At 37.1% G+C, this 21,494-nt stretch overlaps 1 protein-coding gene and 1 pseudogene across 3 annotated transcripts; one reads left to right on the forward strand and one right to left on the reverse strand.

Annotated features, from left to right (window-relative positions):
• The first annotated feature begins 6,974 nt into the window (after nt 1-6,974).
• Nucleotides 6,975-16,315, forward strand: LOC142545560 (uncharacterized). 3 transcript variants are annotated; one of them, XM_075652820.1, is made up of 11 exons: nt 6,975-7,370; nt 7,776-7,986; nt 8,082-8,264; nt 8,333-8,432; nt 8,518-8,539; nt 9,034-9,064; nt 10,391-10,543; nt 10,792-12,868; nt 12,989-14,372; nt 15,033-15,116; nt 15,868-16,315. In XM_075652820.1, the coding sequence occupies exons 2-11, from the start codon at nt 7,919-7,921 to the stop codon at nt 15,933-15,935; spliced, it is 4,170 nt and encodes a 1,389-aa protein (XP_075508935.1). In that variant the 5' UTR covers nt 6,975-7,370; nt 7,776-7,918; the 3' UTR covers nt 15,936-16,315. The 3 variants fall into 3 exon arrangements, with proteins under 3 accessions (XP_075508935.1, XP_075508928.1, XP_075508942.1); XM_075652813.1 differs by having other exon boundaries at nt 7,793-7,986; XM_075652827.1 differs by lacking the exons at nt 6,975-7,370; nt 7,776-7,986; nt 8,082-8,264; nt 8,333-8,432; nt 8,518-8,539 and having other exon boundaries at nt 8,563-9,064; nt 10,797-12,868.
• A 522-nt stretch (nt 16,316-16,837) lies between these two features.
• LOC142510904 (DNA N(6)-methyladenine demethylase ALKBH1C-like) lies at nt 16,838-19,289 on the reverse strand (annotated as a pseudogene).
• Between the last annotated feature and the right edge of the window lie 2,205 nt (nt 19,290-21,494).

A 21,494-nucleotide genomic window follows, 5' to 3' on the forward strand; every position in this document is an offset into this window, starting at 1 on the left:
GCTTCACATGGACATTGAGTATGGACAGATTTGAATTCGAGACTTCGACTTCGTCAGACCGAGAAGAGAAAGGTATAAATCAATGTTGGTCCGGGATTGCACAACTCGAGTTAGATTTAACTTGAGTTTCCCAAAATCACATACTTAATTGTCATTACCTCGATATGTTGCAATGTCTGAGATTGATATGATTATTCTATTGATTTATAGTTAATCATATGTTATGTGAAGAGTCATGGGCGGATGTGCCTAGTCATTGGCGGAAGTGCCTAGTATTTGGCGGAGTTGCCAAGTCTTCGGCGGAACCGCCAAGACATTAGACTTTTGGTGTATCGATGTTGCGTAGGAGTGGATCGACTTCTATTGCAGAGATTCGATACAGAATACCAAAGTCTGTGGACTGATGTGCCTTATTATTGGATGAGTTGCCAATGGGCTGATGTGCCTTATTATTGGCCAAGTTGCCAAGTCTTCGGCGGAACCGCCAAGACATCAGAATTTTGGTGTACCGATGTTGCGTAGGAGTGGATCAACTTCTATTGCGGAGATTCAATACAGAACGCCAAAGTCTAAATTAGATCGGGATCCCTAGGTTAGGAAAGAGTCTAGTCTGAGATGACGAGTCTAGAGTTTATTTACAGCTTCATATCGATTCATGTCTTTCAGATTTGATACATGTTATTGATATTTGTTTCATGCTTTTATATCTATTTATATGATTGCATGTATACATGATTTATACTGGGAATGTATTTCTCACCGGAGTTATCCGGCTGTTGTTGTGTTTGTATGTGTGCATGACAACAGGTGGGACAGGATCAGGGTCAAGAAGAGGATGAGAGATTACAGTTAGCGTGGAGATTCGGACCCAGAAGTAGAATATGCTTCAGCACTGGACATATAGTAGCTGAACCCTAGTTTGATTTTAATGTAATTGTACAAGATATGTATTTTTATGTTGATGTTTATATCAGATTGATTTTATTATGTTCCGCACTTTTATTTTAAAAAAAAATTTAGACCCAGTTTAATTAGATTGATCCAATTATTCCCAAGAACGATTAAGAAATGAATTAGCGTCCGGGTCCCCACAGCTGATTTGCGGGAGGCCACAATAGAATCCATGAACGTATTTGCTAAGTGTGGCTTGCTTGAACTGTTTTCTTTATCCATCCTGCTCTTATCTGCTTTGTATTTCAAGTTTGTGTAGCTAACCCTTCTACCTGTATTTATATATAAGAACCATACGAATGGTCTCTCTCATTATGACTGACACGGGGATTTGAAGAGTTTTCTGTCAAGCTATCGCCAGTTCATCTCCCAAGAATATCTTTAATCCACACGTTTAGGGGGAATATCAGTTAAGTCAATAATTAAATAGACTTCTCAACCGCTTCCTCTCTAACCACATTATTTATCCGGTTTATTTTTTTTGGAAGCACGATACTCCCATGTCATTTCGTAAAAATTACTCAAACTTTTCGTCTGCCCCTGATTGACGTGACAGTTATCTTTCTGAAATTTGAAATTAATCATTTTACCGCCGTCCAATTTTCAAAAAATTCCTCCACTAACAGTCCTCCAGGTGGACTGATTTGTGATTCTCTGAACCAAAAATACATACTCAAAATTTGTAGCATTCTTAGTCTTACCTCGCTATTATCATACAAGATTGCACTTAAGCTCATCTTGCAGGTGTTTATCTCGATCTTTCTCCTTCAATCAAGATTATGGCTGCCTCCATTGCTCAAAACACAGTTGATGTCAACTTCGCATCAGTATTTGCCATGCCCAACAAGCCTATGCAAGCCATATTTCGTATGATAGAATCTTCTGGGCTTCGATCCTTTCTGGGTTGCAGTAACAAATGTTCCGACACCTTATTGAAGGAATTCTTCGATTCTGCTTACATGAAGAACGGAGAAATTGTTTGTGTTGTTCAAGACAAAAACCTCCAATTCACCCAGAAGATGTTTGCTGATTTGTTCAGCTTACCCGCAGCTGGAATTACTGATTTCTCCACACTTTCAGAAGGAAATATTGAAATTTGGTGAAGTATTTTCTCAATCACAGACTCTCCGATTTCATCTCCAACCTGTCAAAAACGCGATTTAAAGATCGAATTCAGACTGTTGGCTGATATTATAGCAAAAGGAGTTCTTGCCAAGGCTGGTGCCTATGACAAGATAACTTCAGAGAAATTTCTTGTTATGGCCACCATCTCATCTAATCTGCAGATCAACTGGTCTGATGTTCTATTCAAGACACTATTAGCTATGGTCAAGAAAGAAAACCAATATCAAGGCTTTGCGGTTCAAATATGTCACATGCTTATTGATGCAGGGGTTCAACCGGTTGATATGACCGAAATTAGAAAGACCAAGTTGTTCAACTGGGTAACGGTTGAAAAATTCATCAAGAAAAATCGACCGAATGATGAGGAGATAGTCTCCATCAAAACAGAGATTGAGGTAGAATTTTTGAAACAAAAGAAGCAATCAAAGACTGTTTCCACTCCCAAAGAAACCAAGAGGAAGCTTTTCTTAAAATCCAGCTCCGATGATGAATCCAGAGACGACATTCCCATCTCCCAAGTCTTCAACAATAAACGGACTGACAAACCAAAACCGACTAAGATCAAGATAATTAAGCATCTCTCTGCATCATTTGTTCCTCCACCAATACCTGAGATCCCCACCATCAAGCTCAAAGGCATTCAGATTGCTGAACCCAACATTGAATCATCCTTCTCTAGAGTTCCAATCCTGCATACCACAGACAAGGGAAAGAATATTCTAATTGAAGAACCGCCAAAGACTAACTCAATTCATACCGCTATCGTTCTCACCAGTGAACGAGTTAATGAAATTGTTCAGAAGAAAATGGAGATGTTCGATCAATGGGTTGAATTTCGTACAACCACCACCTTTGACTCATTAATTCAAACTGGTAAGATCAAAGCTACTGCTAAGCTTGAGCTGTCCATCTTGGAATGAACAGAAACATCTTAAATACCAACCGCTTTGGGCCGTCGCGATTTTTTAGAGATTCAGATGAAAGAAAGTGTTCTCCGAGCATTGATCCAGTAAAGACGAAACAACTTTGTTCCTACTTGTCCAACTGCAAAAGATGACTCAGCTGTCATCTCCCAGCTTGAAATGGATGCTCTCTCGCTATCAATGATAGTTGCTCAGCTGAGGCAAGATCTTAAACTTCCAGTCGATGAAGCACAAAGTAAGCAGAACTCCAAACTCAAGCTGTACGAAGAATTAAGTTCTACAACGTTGGAAGCACAATCCAAAGATCAGACTCACCCAACTTCTTCCTCTGGCGAGCAGACTAAATCAACCTCATCAGAAGTTCCGATTGAAACCATTTCGGTAAGGGATGAGGAGAACACTTTACCTCCTTCTGAAAGGATCACGATGGAGGACATTCCCAATGCTGAACAACAATGCCATCAGAATGCTCCATACCTCCTATCTGTTTCGCACACAATCTCTGGCACTAATGCATATGTTCAACCGCCTCTGGTTGGTTCTTCAGAAGCTCAAACTCTTTCTGTTGACGAAGCAGTAAAATTTTTATCTGACTTTGATGAAGTTGCCACATTTAAAGAGAAATCGGTTTCCCCAAAAACCCCTTTTATTGATGATAATCATCAAGCTGCTCTCCAAGAACCGTTGATGACCTCTCCCAAAGAGTTACAGGAAGCCGAGTTGACCACTTCATCAATGCCTACTCATTCTCCTCCATCAGCAAAACCAGATGAACCAGAAGTCACCGGCTCTAAAACCTCTGCTTCGACTGAAGATATTAATGAAATCATTGAGAACATAACAGCTGAACTCCATGAGCCCGAGCCGTCAAAATGTGCTGGTAAAGCATCCTCTTCTCAACTGATCTCTTTTAAGAACAGGTTATTATCTGATCAAGGTGAACTTGAAGAACGAGAATTCCTAGAAGAAAACTGCCAACATGAGATTCTGACTAGACTTATCACTATGGATCAATCCATTCTGGCTCTAAATCGAAAAAAATTTGATCTAAAGGAGGCCTTTCAAACACTGAAGTTTGATCTCCGCAAAGATTTTTCCACTATGGAAAAAAGTGTTTCCCTCCGGCAGGACATACATAATTCTGCACACCTTAACATGTGCCTTGGCCTATCTGAACAAATTACTCGTCTTCAAACAGACGTTGAACAATGTATCGATGCCCAAGATGCTCAGCTTGCAGAGATTATGGTGTTCCTTGTTCATGGTGATGTCAAAAAGGGGGAAATAGAGCGACAAAGGATAATTCAAGAAGCATAATTATCTGTAATGAAAGAATTGCATGAGTTGAAAGTAAAGGAAGACATGGCCAAAGCAGCAGAACAAAGTTTAGGTCAAAAGAAACATTAAGTTGCTTATTTTGAAGATTGTAATTTCATTTACTTAATGAAATACAATATTTCTTTTTGCTCTTATATATCTCTTTAAAGAACATTGTGTTGTATAGTCTTCCAGCTGAGTTTTGTCATCACCAAAAGGGGGAAATTGTTAAGAAATTATTATTACCCAAGAATTTTGGTGTATGACAAAATCAAGACAGCACTACACTGTTTCAGGAAACAGCTGTATTTCATATATATAACAGGTATCAGTTCAACCGCCCAACTCAGCATCAGGAATATATTTCAACCGGTTAAAGTACAAGAAGTCTAACCACTTGAATTTCAGACCGCTGGCAAATTCAATCGTCTGGATAAAAAAAATTTGGACTTAAATGATCTTCCTCAGAACCAGATCATTAAAGAGAGCTATTTATTGCTCATTTATTCAAAGACATTCTCTAACCAGCTCTAGACATTCAAAGTATTACACCGCCTCAAAATCAACTTATCTTTACACCAGTCCCAAGAATGATATGCATTTATGTCTATATCCCAGAAAGGAAGATCAAATATGGACTACAAAGTTCTGATGTTGAAAACAGTTACCCTAAAAGGAACTCCTCAAGAAAAGTGTTTCAGAACTAGGCTGAGCAAAAAAAACATTAAATGCGTCGATTGAAGAACAATTAATGCTCCTAAAGACGACAGCGACACATCCGTTCAGGGGCTCAGGTTAACGTTGCTTGTCATTCCCGACCGTTAGGAAAATCGGCTATATTAACAGAGAAGTATGAAAGATGAAAACACCGAAAAATATCACTCTATTCACAGCTGAAAAATCATCATTAGCTTGCATACTCTAAAGATCCAGAGCGCTATCAAAAGTCTACATACTTCATCGCTCAATCAACACGCTTTGAACAGAAATACACTTGATCATCTAAGGATCATCTTCTTGCTACATAAACCAAATTGTTTATTTATATCAATAACCTTTTGGTTATTCGATTAAGTCTTGGTGTCTAGTGAACTAAGTGTTCTTAAAATCCAGAAGTGTAAAGTGATCACTAAGAGTTTCAAAACAGGCAGTGTGATAAGTCCTGATTGGAGGGGACTGTTGCAAAAAGTTTGTAAAGCCAAAGTTTTTTAGTGGAATCCTACCTGAAGAGGAAGAAGGGGTGACGTATGAGTATTCAATCTCCGAACATCCATAAAAAACCTTGTGTCGTTTTATTTCTCGCAAGCACTTACTTTTTCAACCTCAATTTGTTGTTAAACCTGTTAACGTGTTTAAGCTGTCATTGAAAATTGTGAACCGTTTTCTGCACTTAATAGTGGCTTACATTTCCAACCGTTTGAGAAGAATTTTCAACCGCCTCAAAAACGGTTGAATCAACATTTTAAAAGAGAAGATTTTGAAAGAGTTCATTCACACCCCTTCTAGATCTTTCCCGATTTCAACAAAATATTTATCATCTCCTCCAAAATTCTGAACATATTCCTTTTATTTTGATTCTCCAATATATTAAAAACATTTTTGGTTGTATTTGGATGGATGAATTTGAAATATATGGATTTTAATTATATTTTTATAGTTAACAATTAAACAATAATTGAAATATTGAATCTATATCATACTAATTATTTACACAATTGTAACACATTAAAATGAATTTCAAATGCATCAATTATTGGGTGAACATAAAATCCATCACAACTAACATGAAATATTATATAAAAATAGAAGATGTGGATTTGAAGTTTATGATATTCTTTCTCTAAACTACAAAAAATACTTTTGAATATATTTGAATTCTATGAATTTGAAATCAATCAATTATTAGATTTAGGATATGACCTGAACAAGAGTAGGTCTCTTGTGAGACGGTCTCACGAATTTTTATTTGTGAGACAGGTCAATCCTACCGATATTCACTATAAAAAATAATAATTTTAGCATAAAAAGTAATACTTTTTCATGGATGACTCAAATAAGAGATCCGTCTCACAAAATACGATCCGTGAGACTGTCTCACACAAGTTTTTGCCACTGAACAAACACATCACTCTGTTATCTTGCCTATTTTTGTCCCCTTTACGATTATCTAATAAATTTAAGTTTAAGTACCTCTCTTGTGAGACGGTCTCACGAATATTTATCTGTGAGACAGATCAACCCTACCGATATTCACAATAAAAAGTAATACTTTTAGTAAAAGAAGTAATAATTTTTAATGGATGACCCAAATAAGATATCCGTCTCACAAAATACGACCCGTAAAACCATTTCACACAAATTTTTGTCCTTAAATTTATAATTATTTTTTGCAAACGCCAATTGCAATAAAAAAAATGTAGAGTAGAAATATATATAATGTTCCCTTTCATGGGTTAGTGTTCCGTAATCAGAAATCCGATGGGGGAATCAGACTCACCATCGGGGCATCTTCGTCTTTTCACAAGACGAATAACGAAACAGTCCCACGTGACTGTCTCTTCTCGCTTCCAAACATGGTCGGTGTGTGTCCATTTTTCACACCTGAAAAATATCCAATTTCACACTGTAACAACAAAAACACCATCAAGTAAAACAAAGAACAAAAAAACGTTTTTTTCTTTTGTAATCCAAATTAATCTTTTCGGAGAAAAGTAGAAATCTACTCTAATCATTCTCTCATCCCCACAAGCTCCTCCTTTTTCACTCTCTGTACACGCAGTGTGTGTATTTACAGCGAAGGAAAGTGGGAGATACACTGCAATTCACTTCTACTAAATATTGAAAGGATGGAGTAAAGCGAAAACCAACTCTGCTCCCACATTTGTGGTTTTTCTATCTAAATTGGGGGCAAAAAACCACCTAAACCCTTCTGTTTTTTGAACCCAAATGGGTCGAATTTGTGGGCATTTTATCTGCAGCTGGAAATGTTGAGTTGGGTCTGCACTTGAATCTGACTATCGGGGCTGAGACTTGAAGATCTCCCCCTCTACAACGGTGAGGTCTGCTTTTAAGTTAGCTCGATTGTCTCGCATTGTATGCGACTTTAAGTTAGTTTTAGTTGATGGGTTTTTACGTTAATCGAGTTTGTTGTCGTAGAATGTGTTCGATTCTTGCTACATTGCTTTAGATTGAGCTTGTTCTGGGTCGGGATAGAGCCGCGTTGGAGGATGAATCTGACAAATGAATTTGGTTTTTCGGCATAATCAGATCTGAGTGAATTTTGATTTTACGCTTGGTTTGTTGTTGATTTAATACTGATGTAGGTGAATGTGAGGTAAATTAGAAGAGATGAGAACTCTTGTGTGTACTGCTTTTCACCTCATCGAGAATCTTCTTCTTGTTCTTCTTTGTCTGGATTTCTGCATGCGCATTTAATGGATTTTCCATCTTTGGGTGTAGTCTGACTTTAAATGCAGGCTCCTCAGGCTGTGCTAAATGTGATCGGTTTTAAAAAATAGTTAGAAATCATCAAATGTCAAAATTTTTGGGATGGAGTTCGGTATATAAAGGAAGAATAAGGTGAATACATTGTAATCTCCTTGATGGCAAAAATGAAGTCGGATGCACCTCTAGATTATGCTTTATTTCAGCTGTCTCCAAAGCGTTCCAGGTGAGGATTGTGGTTCCTATATTTAATCTCATTATCAAGTTAAAAGGGTAGTTTCTATTCTTAGTTTTGTTTACTTTGAGCTCTCCTTTGGCCAGATGCGAATTGTTTGTTTCAAGCAATGGCAGCACAGAAAAGATCGCATCAGGATTACTCAAACCCTTTGTTGCACATTTGAAGATTGCAGAGGATCAAGTCGCTTCTGCTGCACAGTCAGTTAAGCTTGAAGTTGGACGACGGAAAAATGCTGAAATGTGGTTCACAAAGGGAACACTTGAGAGGTATTGCCATTTGCTACTTGGAAAATTGTTTAATTCATGCTCAGTATCTATGATTGTTAATCTTTCAGGTTCGTGCGATTTGTAAGTACGCCAGAGGTTTTGGAACTGGTTGTAACATTTGATTCTGAGATGTCACAATTGGAAGCAGCGCGAAAAATATATTCGCAGGTATTTATTTATGCATGATCAGATGATTTAACTGGTACTTCTCTGACTATAGCATAACTAAAAAATTTCCCCTGTTTAATATCAGGGAGCTGGAGATCAACTTTCTGGTATGAATTTCATTACTAATTCTTGATGTATTTTATCCAATATTTTTCTTTTTCTTGATTGTACCTGAAATCTAGACGTGGATAAACCAAAAGAATAAGTGAAAAGCACTTGTGTTGTGTTATTTAATCTTTCACGGCACCTTGAGGTATGTTTTTGAAGTTTTATCCAAAACAAAACACTTTTTTTCTTGTATAGGTTACATAAACCACGAGCATATGATACCTGTTGCATGGAATACCGTACCAGTAACTATATTCTGAAATTATTTTGCTGCACTTCAATAAAGTGGACCCATTTGAATGGCTCATCTAGCTGATTCTAGAGTTTTCGGGAATTGGGGTCCAATATTTTGAATTTTTTAGTCAGATAGATACATTTGAAACAAGTAACATATCTTTAGTTTCATAATTGTTTTGTTCCTTTCTTTTTTTCTTGGTGAAATGATAATAGTTTGTTACTCTGAATCAATGACTTGATCTGTTAAATGCTCCAGGTGGCACAACGGACGCAGAGGATGCTACAAAGTATCAACTCTTTACTCTGTTTCACATTTTAATATCATCATTTTTTTTTCATTTGGCTGGATTTATTTTTATGATTCGATCCTAATGTGTGAGATCACTTTCTATCAATGGATGTGATTAATCTGTCTGTACCTCTCTAGTTTCTATCACTTCATGTCAGCTTTGAGTATTTTCTTTATAAGTCAACCTTTATGGCCATTAACTCAGCGCACAGAAGTTGTGGTTATAATGAACTCCATAAGGTGTCAGGTCTATCGCATCAATCAGTTAACAATTAATAGTTGCTTGAAAAGTTCGTAAATGTGAGTTTACAATCTAATTATAATTTGAAGGTTTAAGCTATCTTGGTTGTAGTGGCCTGCTAGAATTCATTACATTCTTTATTAGTTAGCTTGTGATACAGGAAGTTAAACTAATGTTTGATGTGGATTTCGTTTCATGGTGCACTACACGTAAGTAATTTCGTTTAGGTATGCTGCTTACAGATGAAACACATTTATTACTTGTCTTTTCTTGTAAATGGCGTTTGGTTGTTCTCAACCATAGTTGTCAAAGGCGAGCGAAGGCGAGAGGCGCCACCAGGCGAGGAACGATTCACTAAGGCGAGCCTAGGCGCTCGCCTGGACTACCCTTGGAAGTTCACTCAAGAGCTCTTAAAGCGCGTATGAGTGAATTTTTTTTAATTACTTGTTTAAAACAAAAAGTCCAAACCCTAGCAACCCAACGCTCCAACACTGGAATCAAAAGAAGAGAGCTCTAATTAGAAGAACGAAGTGAGGACATCTGCATCTAAAACAACCAGAAAAAGACTGATTTCACATCTTTTGGATGAAGAGGAAGAAGCATTTGATGTTGATCAAAAAAATTATAAAGACCAAAGAAGAATACAAATCTGAAAGTTCTGGGGACTCCGATAATTAGATGGAAGGAGATGAATTTGATTTAGATAATTGAAGAATTTAATCATTTTACTAATTACTATGAAGTTATTAATTATTTTTTTGTTTTGAATGATATTGTGACTTAATTATTTCATATTTTAATATATTTATTCTAACATAAATATGTATTTTTAAAAATTTAAGAATGTGCGACTTGCTTCGGTAAGGTGCGCGCCTTGCCTTGTGTCTTAGGCTCCATGGCTCTTGTGCATCTTGCGCCCTTGACAACTATGTTCTCAACACTTTTGATCAAAGTCCTTATAATAAAAAATATAGTCGACGTGTCAAATGTCCATCAAGAAGGTTTATCTACTTCATCTTTCTCTGTGTACGTATGTGCACGTAATTGTCCTGTGCATATTATGATTATTTACCATCCTCGCAGAAAGGAGCTTTTGAGAGCTATCGATGTAAGGCTTGTCGCAGTTCAGGAGGACTTGTCAACGGCCTGTGCTCGTGCTGCTGCTGCTGGTTTTAATATTGACACAGTCTCTGAACTTCAAATGTTTGCAGATAAATTTGGTGCTCATTGTTTAAAGTAAGTACTTGGAAAAATACTGGTATCAAATTGAACGAATAATGAAGAACCCACATAGATTAAATATGGTCTGCTTTCGGAGTTTTGATGTAGTTTTATGTGACTTGAATTATATATCTATGGTCATAACATGAAATCGATTCTAACCTAGATCACAAGGGTAAAATGATACCTTATTTGAACAAAATTATTGGTGAAAAAATCTTTATTCTAATTTTGAACTAAATTTAAGTTGTATTTGTGCGTAGTGAAGCATGCTGTAAGTTGATATCACTATGTGAGAGGCGACCGGATTTAATGAATCAGTGGAGACCTGTGTCTGATGATCGAATAATTCGTTCTTCGTGCGGGTCGGACATGTCAATTGATGTCGACGATCTCCCGTCATCACCACCACCCAATCAAGAACAAACTGCCACATTTCAGCAGCCCAATGCCCTTCCTTCCCTTTCCAGCAATCGCACCATCAACAGGGAATCAAGCGTCGAGAGGGAAGGTGTCGAGAAGAAAGAGAAGAGCTCATCGAATTCTGATCAGAATCCTGAGCCATCAATTCAGGCAAGTCAGCCTACCAGACGTCTTAGTGTGCAGGATAGGATAAACATGTTTGAAAACAAGCAGAAGGAGACATCTGGAGGAAAGCCAACTGTAGGGAAGTCTTCTGAACTGAGGCGGATGTCATCTGACATGTCGTCATCTGGAACTTCGCTTTTGAGGAGATGGAGTGGTGCTAGTGAAATGAGCATTGACCTAAGTGCTGAAAAGAAAGATACTGAAAGTCCCTCTTATTCCCAGTCAACTGCCTTAGTTTCTCTGAGCAAGCAGTCTGAGGAGAAAAAAGTTTTGGCCGTGGGTTCTGATTCTGTTACACCAGAGATAAAAGTTTTGCCTAATCTGGGTAGGGTTGGTGATACCAGTGAGTCGAAAGGGAGTTCTTTTAACAAGTTAGGTTCCAATTCTAACTTGGGTCTTGTTGAAAATGTTCCCTTGAAAAAACAAGTGTGTGACCCAACTCAGTCAATATCATTTAATAGCAAGCATCATGATAATTCAGAAGAGAAGAGGTCTTTGCTTGGAGTTAAAAACGTGGTTTTGGGGTTGGGGGATCAAGGGGAGTTGGAGGATTCTCAGAATAGTGAAGAGCTTAGTGATACTCTAGAGGGAGTGACTTTGCAGACAGAGTTTGCTAGAGTGAAGGATTCATCTTCTTTGACTCGATTTAAACCTTCTGCAAGCAAAGGCGGTGGGCAGTCTAAAAATTTAAATAGGGAAGATTCTGAAATAAGAGATCAGGCTGTTAGGCAATCACGATCGAAGGTTACCCACAAGACACTGGGAGAATCTGGACTTTCTGATGGCGGTCCTGGTTCAAGAATTCGAGAGGCTTTTGCTTCTCGCTATAAAGGGAATGGAGGGGATTCCTCGTTCGCGCATCCAGATGTAAAATCTGTTGCAGAATTTGTAGGAGTTGAAAAGAAAGAATCAAATTCATCCGAGAAGGTAACCGAGAGTTCTGTGCCAAGTATTGAAAATTCAGGCCCTCAGAGAACGAAGTTCAACAAACAAGGCTTGGCAGCTGACCAGAGTCGAAAGGCAGAAATTCAAAGAAATAAAAGCTTTTCTGCCGGAATCATTGAGGGGGCCTTCTCTGGTAAGTTCCCAATAGACACTGAAGAAAGCTTTGATTCGTTTAAAACACCACCGCTTGAGCAAGCTGAAAGAAAAAGACAGTCAAAAGGTAATCAGGAACTTAATGATGAGTTGAAGATTAAAGCAAATGAGCTTGAGAAGCTTTTTGCTGAGCATAACCTACGAATCCCTGGTGATCAATCTCACTCTGGCTCTAGAGGCAGGCCAGCTAAAATGCAACATGAGTCAACAACTAGTTTATACCATTCAAAACCAGTAGTCAATATTAGTTCCCAAGTGTCTGGCTATTACCCGGCAAGAGAACCTAACAGGAATTCCAAAAGCGTAGCCAAGCTTGATGCAACCTCCATTCCCAAAATTATTGATTATCAGAATTATGGTGATGCTTTAAGTAAAGAGTTTTCTGAGCTTTCTGTTTCAGATGGTTCTCGAGGGAAATTCTATGACAGGTATACCGAAAAAAGAGATGCAAAGCTAAGGGAAGATTGGAGTTCCAACAGACCAGAGAAAGAAGCTAGATTGAAGTGCATGCAGGATAGTCTTGAGAGGAGTAAATCTAATTTGAAGGCCAAATTTTCAGCTACTGAAGATAGACTGGATTCAGTATCCAATACTCGTCGACGTGCTGAGAGACTCAGGTCATTTAATAGCAGGTCAATTATGAAAAGAAAGCAGGTAGATTTGTTATATTCTACTGATATATGCCCCTAATGTGTGCCCATGCAATTTTAAGAGTTTAATGGAGTTGATCTTCTGTTTCTGTTTAACCGACTTTGTAAAAGTTTTATTTGTCAGCAACTTTTAGATTTTGGTGACGGTGAGGATGACGAAGAAGCATTAAATTTTGGGGAGCAGAATCATCTTCAGGAAGATGTTCCTTTAGATCACGCCACTTTCGTTGATGGTGTCTCTTCAGGTGCACAGGATAAGAAGCTTTTACCCAACAATAGGAGTCTGTCATCATCAACCGGTACCTCAGCTACTCCTGGTTCAAGATCTGCTATAAGAACTTCCAGTATAAATTCTAGGAGGCGAAGGACGCAACCAGAAAATCCACTCATACAATCTGTACCCAACTTCTCTGAACTGAGAAAAGAAAACACCAAGCCATCTTCTGGAGCCAGTAAGACGACTCGTTCACAAGTAAGAAGCTATTCCCGTAGCAAGAGCAGTAGTGAAGAAGCAGCGGCTGTGAAGGATGGGAAGTCACACCAATCACAATTATTGAGGAAAAGCTCAGTAAATCATAACGAGTTAAGGGATGTGTCCCCTTTGGAATCTGATGGTGCTGTTTTGACACCGATGAAATTTGATGAGGAAGTTCCCAAGAATGTTGCAGCTAAGCCTTTTCTCAGAAAGGGTAGTCGTATAAGCTATGTTGCAAGAGCAAGTAATACAAAACATATGGCCTCTGTGCGATCTGAGCCTATAAAGAATGATGAAGGAAATAATGACTTGGCCTCTGGAACAGATGACTTTGAGAATACTGGTAAAGATGAAGTAGAGGAGGAATTTGAAACCTCGAATGCTGAAGGTCACGAGGTTTTGGACAATGAAGAACCAAGATTGGTGATGGAAACTGAGAAGTTCTTTGATTCAGGATCAGAAAATGGTGATAACAAGATGGCATTTTCTCTACTTGACCAAGCTTTGGGTTCTCAGTTATCTACAGTTGTACCCTCTGACTTCCACCCTGTTGAATCTATGCAAGATTGGCCTGGGGAAAGTCCTATGTTATGGAATTCACGCATTCAACATTCATTTTCTTATCCTCGCGATTTGTCTGATGTTGATGCATCTGTGGACTCCCCAGTTGGAAGTCCTGCTTCATGGAACTCACAGTCGTTAAGTCGAGCTGAGTCTGATGCAGCTCGAATGAGGAAAAAATGGGGAACAGCTCAGAAGCCAATGTCGGTGGCCAATTCATCCAATAATTTATCCCGTAAAGATATGACTAGGGGATTTAAAAGGTTTCTGAAATTCGGAAGAAAAAATCGTGGCTCGGAGAGTTTGGTTGACTGGTTATCAGCAACCACATCAGAAGGAGATGATGATACTGAAGATGGACGTGATCCTGCTAACCGGTCATCAGAAGATCTGAGAAAGTCAAGAATGGGATTTTCTCAAGCTCAACCCACTGATGATAGCTTCAATGAAAGCGAATTTTTCAATGAACAAGGTGATTCATGATAACTCATTGCATATTGGTGTTTCTTTTATTGTGGTTCCTTCTTTCCAGTTTTTGCTGTTCTGATTGAAGAGTAAAGTTTGAGAAAGTAACTTTAATATCTTTGAAGTTATGGACCTGAATGTTAATGGATGACACTTGTGTACTGAGTGAGATATATGTTAAAAACCTTTTGGCATTATGTTATAAAATTATGTCCTACATCTGGGAGATCCCAAATAATAATTCATTTTATGATTTATTTCTTGATTTTTTAATCATCATCATGTTAATCCGCAGTTATATGCTCGTCTCACTGTATAAGTTTGCATTATGATCTTCTCTGTCTCTCTCTCTTGATTTGTGTGTATATATTATACGGACACACTTAGTTAAAGAGGATCTATGCAGTGTATTTCCTAACAGGCTAACATAAGGGGATACAGCTTTGGTGAATTATGCAAGCCAAGTAAATTCAAATTTTTCTCATTTTTGAGGTGTCTGTGTGTGCACGAACAAATTAAAGAACGTTTGATTGTGGTTTTATGTGATCGAATATCGTTTCAACGTGTTATTTTTCCAATTCTCTCCCTTTATTTTTTGTTATTGAACAGTTTTTTCATTCAATACTCCATTTGTAGATTTCAAGTTGACTTTATTCCCTTCTTACAGTTCAACCTTCACAGAGCTCTATCCCAGCACCTTCGGCCAACCTTAAACTGAGGGACGATCAAATGTCTGGAAGCTCAATTAAAGGTGACTTGTATGATTATATGTATGTGTATATATTTTTATATGTATTATATATATTTGAACATGACCCGAAGAAATACACTCTTGACTGAACATTATATGCTCGTGCTTCTAATTTACAACCTATGGTACTGTTCATCTGACCCATTATTATTTATTTTCATTGGCTGTTTGAACTTCGTTTTGGCTGCAAATTCATTGTTTTGAAGCCTATAGAAAATAGATACACTGTGCCTCGGCAAACACTCCTTCTCAAGATTAGAAGATAAGTGTAAGACTGGAGGCTTTATATCCGAGGGAGTTACTTCGTGGATAATGTTGCTTTGCACGATAAATATTTTATCTTGATAGTTGGTTTAAGTCTCGGGTTTGTTTATGTGGAGCCTCTGTTCCCTTGAAGAACTACCTGCCGTCAATGCAGAAACACATTTAAGATTACACCCGTGAGATAATTTTCAATGCATACAACAAACTTTTGCTAATTTGGGAATCTATGTTCTTTATTACGTGTGTGCACATATTATATGTGACTGTGATACAGAATCTAAGCTCTGTGAACCAAAAGGTAGTTGGTTGGTCTCATGAATGGGTTTCGTTTCCAAGGATAGCTCAGCGGTGCAATTGTAGCAGTTTTGGTCACTCACTGTTCTGTTTATTATTTTGAAATTTTAATAAATGTGGAAGTACGTTTTACTTGTTTGTTCAGTGGAACAAAGAAAGCTTGTATGTTTAACGATTAGGTTTGATTTTACAGCTCAAAGACCATCGTTTTTCTCACTGTCTTCGTTTCGGAGCAAGGGAGTTGACACAAAGCATAGATAATCGTCTGAAACAGGGAAGGTAACCTCACAAATGCGCGGCTTTGCTGTTTTATCACTCCTATGTGAGAAATATGAGAGTATGCTGTATAGCTTCATGGATTAACGTTGCCTACGCCTGTGGATTTATTTGCATGTGTATGTTGTGATGGATGGACAGTTCCAATTGGTGGAACATTAAAGTGATTTTGGTAGTTAAATTATTCTTTTCTGAAACTGGGAGATGCACTGGATTCGTATGAATATCATTTTTAGTTTTATTTTGAGTCACAATAGTTTGGATCACTCTCAACTAATTTTACCTTTGTGTGAAAAGGGATGTACGAGCGTGTGGAGTGGTGCTATAGTTTAGTGACATTTCCCAAGCTAGAGAAATTTGGTTGCGATTGTGTCGAGTTGAGTTGCTAAAACGTCAAATACTCGAATTTTTATTCCACAGTTGGGAATATAAGGCAATATTTGTTTATCTTTTCAAAATGTTTTTTATTTCACAGAAACTATAATTTTTCATAATTTGTTGATCCGATTCTATTTGCCTATGTGATCATTATTTTATATTTTATTTTTCTTTACTACTAAAAATGATTATAATACCGTATCACATATTTTAATAGGCATACTATGTTCTCAAGTTTTTAAATAATTATATTATATATTATATATTGTTGGTCGTGGTTTAGACAATATTGGGTCCAGAAGAAAGATGAATAAAACATGATAGATTTTACAAAGAGGTAATATATCAAACAAAAAACATATCCCCCACCCCCACAAAACCCCAGCTCCAACTCAAAATCTTCATAAATACTGAAAACATAACCAAATCACCTTAGATTGAGGTTACACATACATTAAAACCCACTCTTGACCTCTATGTATTATCCAAAAAGCATTACATACACGGATAAATTTGTCAAGATGAACCAGAAGAGCAACATTACAATATAGATAGATGTCAATACTCTCTGAAAGTGAGATTTAGACGACCAGGTCTAAAATAAGTTTCCTCCAAAAGAGCTGCAGGAGCAGTGCCAGGATTTATGGTGGTCACTCCATGAAACATATGCCTTGACCCGCCACCAAAATTAAGACATCCCCTGATTTCAACACGGCCTTCTCTGCCTCCCCATATATAAAGTCGGCAGAAACACCGATGGAGAAAGAGACAACTTCCTTTCTGTAGACTCTCTCTACTTTCATCTTTATCCTGTACTAGGAAAGGACTCATCAGTTTTATTCATCCATGAACCACCGCATCATACAATTCATCGGAAATGGCGATAATGTTAATCATCCATTAAAAAACGTTTTTTTTTAATCTCAGACGGATAATAATCTTTAGTTCCCAAATAATTGGGGTCTGATTTTCTGTTAACACAGTTTAGAAACACAGCATAGACTGTTATGCATCAGATGAGCAAACTCAAGTGAGAAATGAATTTTACGAGCCTGATGAAGACCAAGATTGGCACTCTTTGCATAAAAGTTGACAATGCAAATGTTTGGTGACATTATGCACATGATTCTAAATAAGCATGGCACTCCTGAATTGCTCTTTTGACCAACTGGTGAAACACATCAAGAAGGTTTTGCTCCATCAATGGGCCTTCCATCACTATACATACTTGTCTCAGGATCCCAATTTTTACCAAGGCACATCATCTTCAATTGTAGCTTGACTCCATCACGGTAACCAGGCTGGTAGAAACCGCCAGAACCAAGACCAAGATCTTGGTAGGTTTTTATAAATTTCACCTAAATCAATACCAAAAATAACATGAAGATCACCAAGGATAACAAGACAGGCTGCACATTTATACACAAGTCAATTATCAATAGAAAATTTTCATGGACGAAAAATGGCCTTGCTTAGGTTCTCAACAAGGCCGCAAAGGATACAAGTCAATCTTGTCAATGACGAGGGTACAAAATGTCACCTGGGAGGAAACCCCTCAAGAGAACCATGCCAGGCTTCAGTATGTCGATGTTGTGTACTTCCCATATGGTTCTTCTTTTCATTCATCATTTCTCCATTTTTTTTAAAGCAGAGATCGTTTAAAGAGTATGGACTTTAAGGTTGCATTTGGACGAAAGGATTTGATTTCAATTACATATCTCAAATCCATTGCATACATTTGATTTAAAATTAGAATGAAATATTTGAAATCCTTAGCAATTTATACTTTTTTACTTCAATTTCAAATCCACTACTCAACCTAGTAATTTCAAATATAAAGATTTCAAATTCTTTGATTTGAAATTCTCCCACAAATCCAAATCCATCGATCTAAACACAACCTAAAAGTTAATAGGTATTTAATTTAAACATTTATAATTTTATAGAAATTTATTGATATTTAAAATAAACTTTTGTGGAGTTTTAAATAATTATGAAAATTTATTGATATTCAAAATAAACTTTGGTGGAAATTCATCTCTTTCCCTCTTTAAATCTTATTTCTGTATACAAATCTTTTTTTTCTTCTTCAATTTTTTTCCCTAGTTTTTAGCCGATTTAGGCAGAAATATTTTCTAAATTACTGATTAACTAATTTTTACAATTTGGAAGTGAAATAATTTTTTTAAATGCTATAGATTTCAAAGTTTTTGAATTTTTGCAGTTCAAATTTTGGAATTGATTTTGTTATTTTTAATACATAAGTTACAACATTAAATGTAATATTAAATTATAAATAAAAGATAGCCCAAAAAACTACATCATCATTTAATTTTAAAATGGTTGAACATTTGCGCCACAAAAATCGTACAAAAATTAACAACCATTGCACATATTTTTTTTAAAAATAATATTTTATGATATAATTGATAAAAAAAACTTGTTTTTTTTAAAATATATAAATATTATTATAAAATATAGTAAATATTATTATATTTTATTTTATAACTTCTAATCTTGAAATTCTATTAAGTCTAAAATTATAATTATGAAACTCTTTAATAAAATTATCATGATATATATAAGAAAATCATAATATATATATATATATATATAAATATATATATATTTTGTGCATTAATTTAGTTACAACGTTAATATATTTTTGCTTTCAAAAAAAAAAACGTTAATATATTTTTAAAAATTTAAAAAGATACATACTCCGACACACACACAAACATATGTACATATAAGGATAATTGTGAGAACCCGAAATATCCGAAGCAAATCACGTAAGAAAAGCAAACTCGAAATTTAGCTTAAACTAAGCTCAACAAATTTCATTCTAACTATAAAACTTAAATATGAACTTAGATTTTCAGCTAACTTAACTCGAGGAAGCAGCTTTGAAGCTAGGAGATTAACTCAACATGAAGCCAAGCTGCAAGTAACCGCATCCATCGAAGAGTCGTCACTGTAGGAGTAAAACCCCAGCTCAAGGACTCGATATTTCAGCTCAAAGAAGCTCAACCATGCTTGTCCTAAAAGGACCAAATAGGGAGCTAAAAGAGGAGCTATGGGATTGGACAAGTTAATTGTGCAAGAAATGACCTTTGAGTTTACCCATGAGGGAGCTAAAAGAGGAGCTAAGGGATTGGACAAGTTAATTGTGCAAGAAATGATCTTTGAGTTAAACCATGAAGGAGCTAAGAGGCTAGGACGCATTTATGGTGCAGGAAAAGACCTTTGGTGCTTGATATGGAGCTTGGCCACATTTATGGTTTCTTGGAGCACAAGGGGGAGTCAAAGGGGCAAAATTCTTCTATAAATATGAGACTTACATGCATGCAAAACCATTCCAAAAAGCCAAGAAAAATTCGGTTTCCCCTCACGCTAAAAATCTCTCGGCCGAAATCAAGAAAGGAGAAGGAGAAGATGTGTGCTGTTCGAGTGCTAAAGTTCTGTGTCGAAGTGCTGCTGAATCGACAACGTTATTTATTCCAGCAATACGTCGAAGTGCTTCCAAATTTTCGGAAGGAAACTTCGTGCCAAAATCTGCAAATTTCGAGTCTACTTTCAAAATTCAGTAAGTGGGTTTTTGTTACATATATTTGTTTGTATTTTTAAACCTTGCATATAAATAATATGGCATGCTTGTACGTGTGTCCAATTTTCGAAAATGTCAGTCTATTCTTTTAAAATTCTCGATCGATGATATGCTATGTCTGTTCTTCGAAATTCTTTGACTCCGCTGTATCCGTCTGAATTTCTGATAAGTTCTGTTCGATAGAGGTCTGCATTCTGTGATGCACTGTTACAAATTGATTGGAAATGGGACGATAATTGTGATTCTGTCTGGCTCCCATTGGTGGGTATAAAACCATGTTCTGTCTGGCCCCCATAGGTGGGTATAAAGCCGTGTTCTGGCCTCATCCCTTAGAGAACTAACATATTGAGGACAATTTGACCATGGAAATAAGATTAGTAACAGTGTTGTGTCTATTTTTGAATTGTTCTGAAATGATCTGATTTGCTATGAATCATCTGTTAACTTCTGTCTCATATTCGATTTGTTCCTGTTGTGAAAAGTTAAAAATTATACGATTTGAAAGATTTTTAAAGAAATGCTTTAAAGGTTAAGTTCTATATGTATCATTGGAAATCGATCGACCCCCACTTGCTGAGTGTTTCCCAAAACACTCACCCCTTACAAATTTCAGATAAAAACGAAGAGCAAATGAATGAGGAGGAGCAAGATGCTTTCTGGGGATGGTGAATCGATGATTGAGATCAAGGCTCAAGACTTTTAATTTTCTTTTTTTTCCGCTTCTGAAACTCTGATATAATTTCCATTTCATTGTCATTATAAAGACAATATTGATTTTATGAAAAAGACTGGTTTGTTTTGATACGAGGCTTAATTGTTTTCAAGTAATTGTTAAACAATGCTGGATGTCATCGACGCTTCGGACACAGGGCGTGACATTTAGGTGATATCAGAGCCGCCAGGTTCATAATCACGGAGATTTTGACAGAAAAATTTTGGCAAAAGCCTAGTACATTCTGAAACAAACTTTCATCCTTTCCAAAATTCTTCGAGAAATCCGAATTCTATTCCCTTCAATCGTTCCGCAAACTCTTAGTATCGAAATTTCCAAGACAACTTTGTTTCTATTTTTGTGCCTTTCTATCCTTTGTTGTTGTTCTGATATTCTACCTCGAATTATGTCAGGAAATGGCTGCTCCACGTACTCGTGCTCAGGCTGCCCTTCGTATGCGCCAGCTCACGAAAGACAATCAAGCTAGGGAGATTGCGACTTTGAAGGCGCAACTTGCCAGGGAGAAGCTAGAGAAACACGAGATTAGCGAGATTAGGGACATACTGGAGACAGACGTACAACGACTCACTCACCACCTGGACTTGGCTGAGGGCCAACTTCTTTAGATACCTACTGATTCATCTCGCATTGCGCGTCTGGCTTCACTGAACAGAGAATTGCTAGAGAGAGTAGAGACAGAGAGAGGACGTGCTACTCGGGCTCGTCAGCGTCAGGAAGAGTTCAACACTAAGCAAGAACGGTACATTTCCAAGCTCCACGGCACCATGGATAGGCTTCAGGAGCAGAACAACTACTTTCATTTGGTAGTAGAAAACATGGAAGAAGA

This window comes from Primulina tabacum, chromosome 1 (genome assembly GCF_025594145.1).
Source record: "Primulina tabacum isolate GXHZ01 chromosome 1, ASM2559414v2, whole genome shotgun sequence".
Lineage (NCBI taxonomy): Eukaryota > Viridiplantae > Streptophyta > Magnoliopsida > Lamiales > Gesneriaceae > Primulina > Primulina tabacum.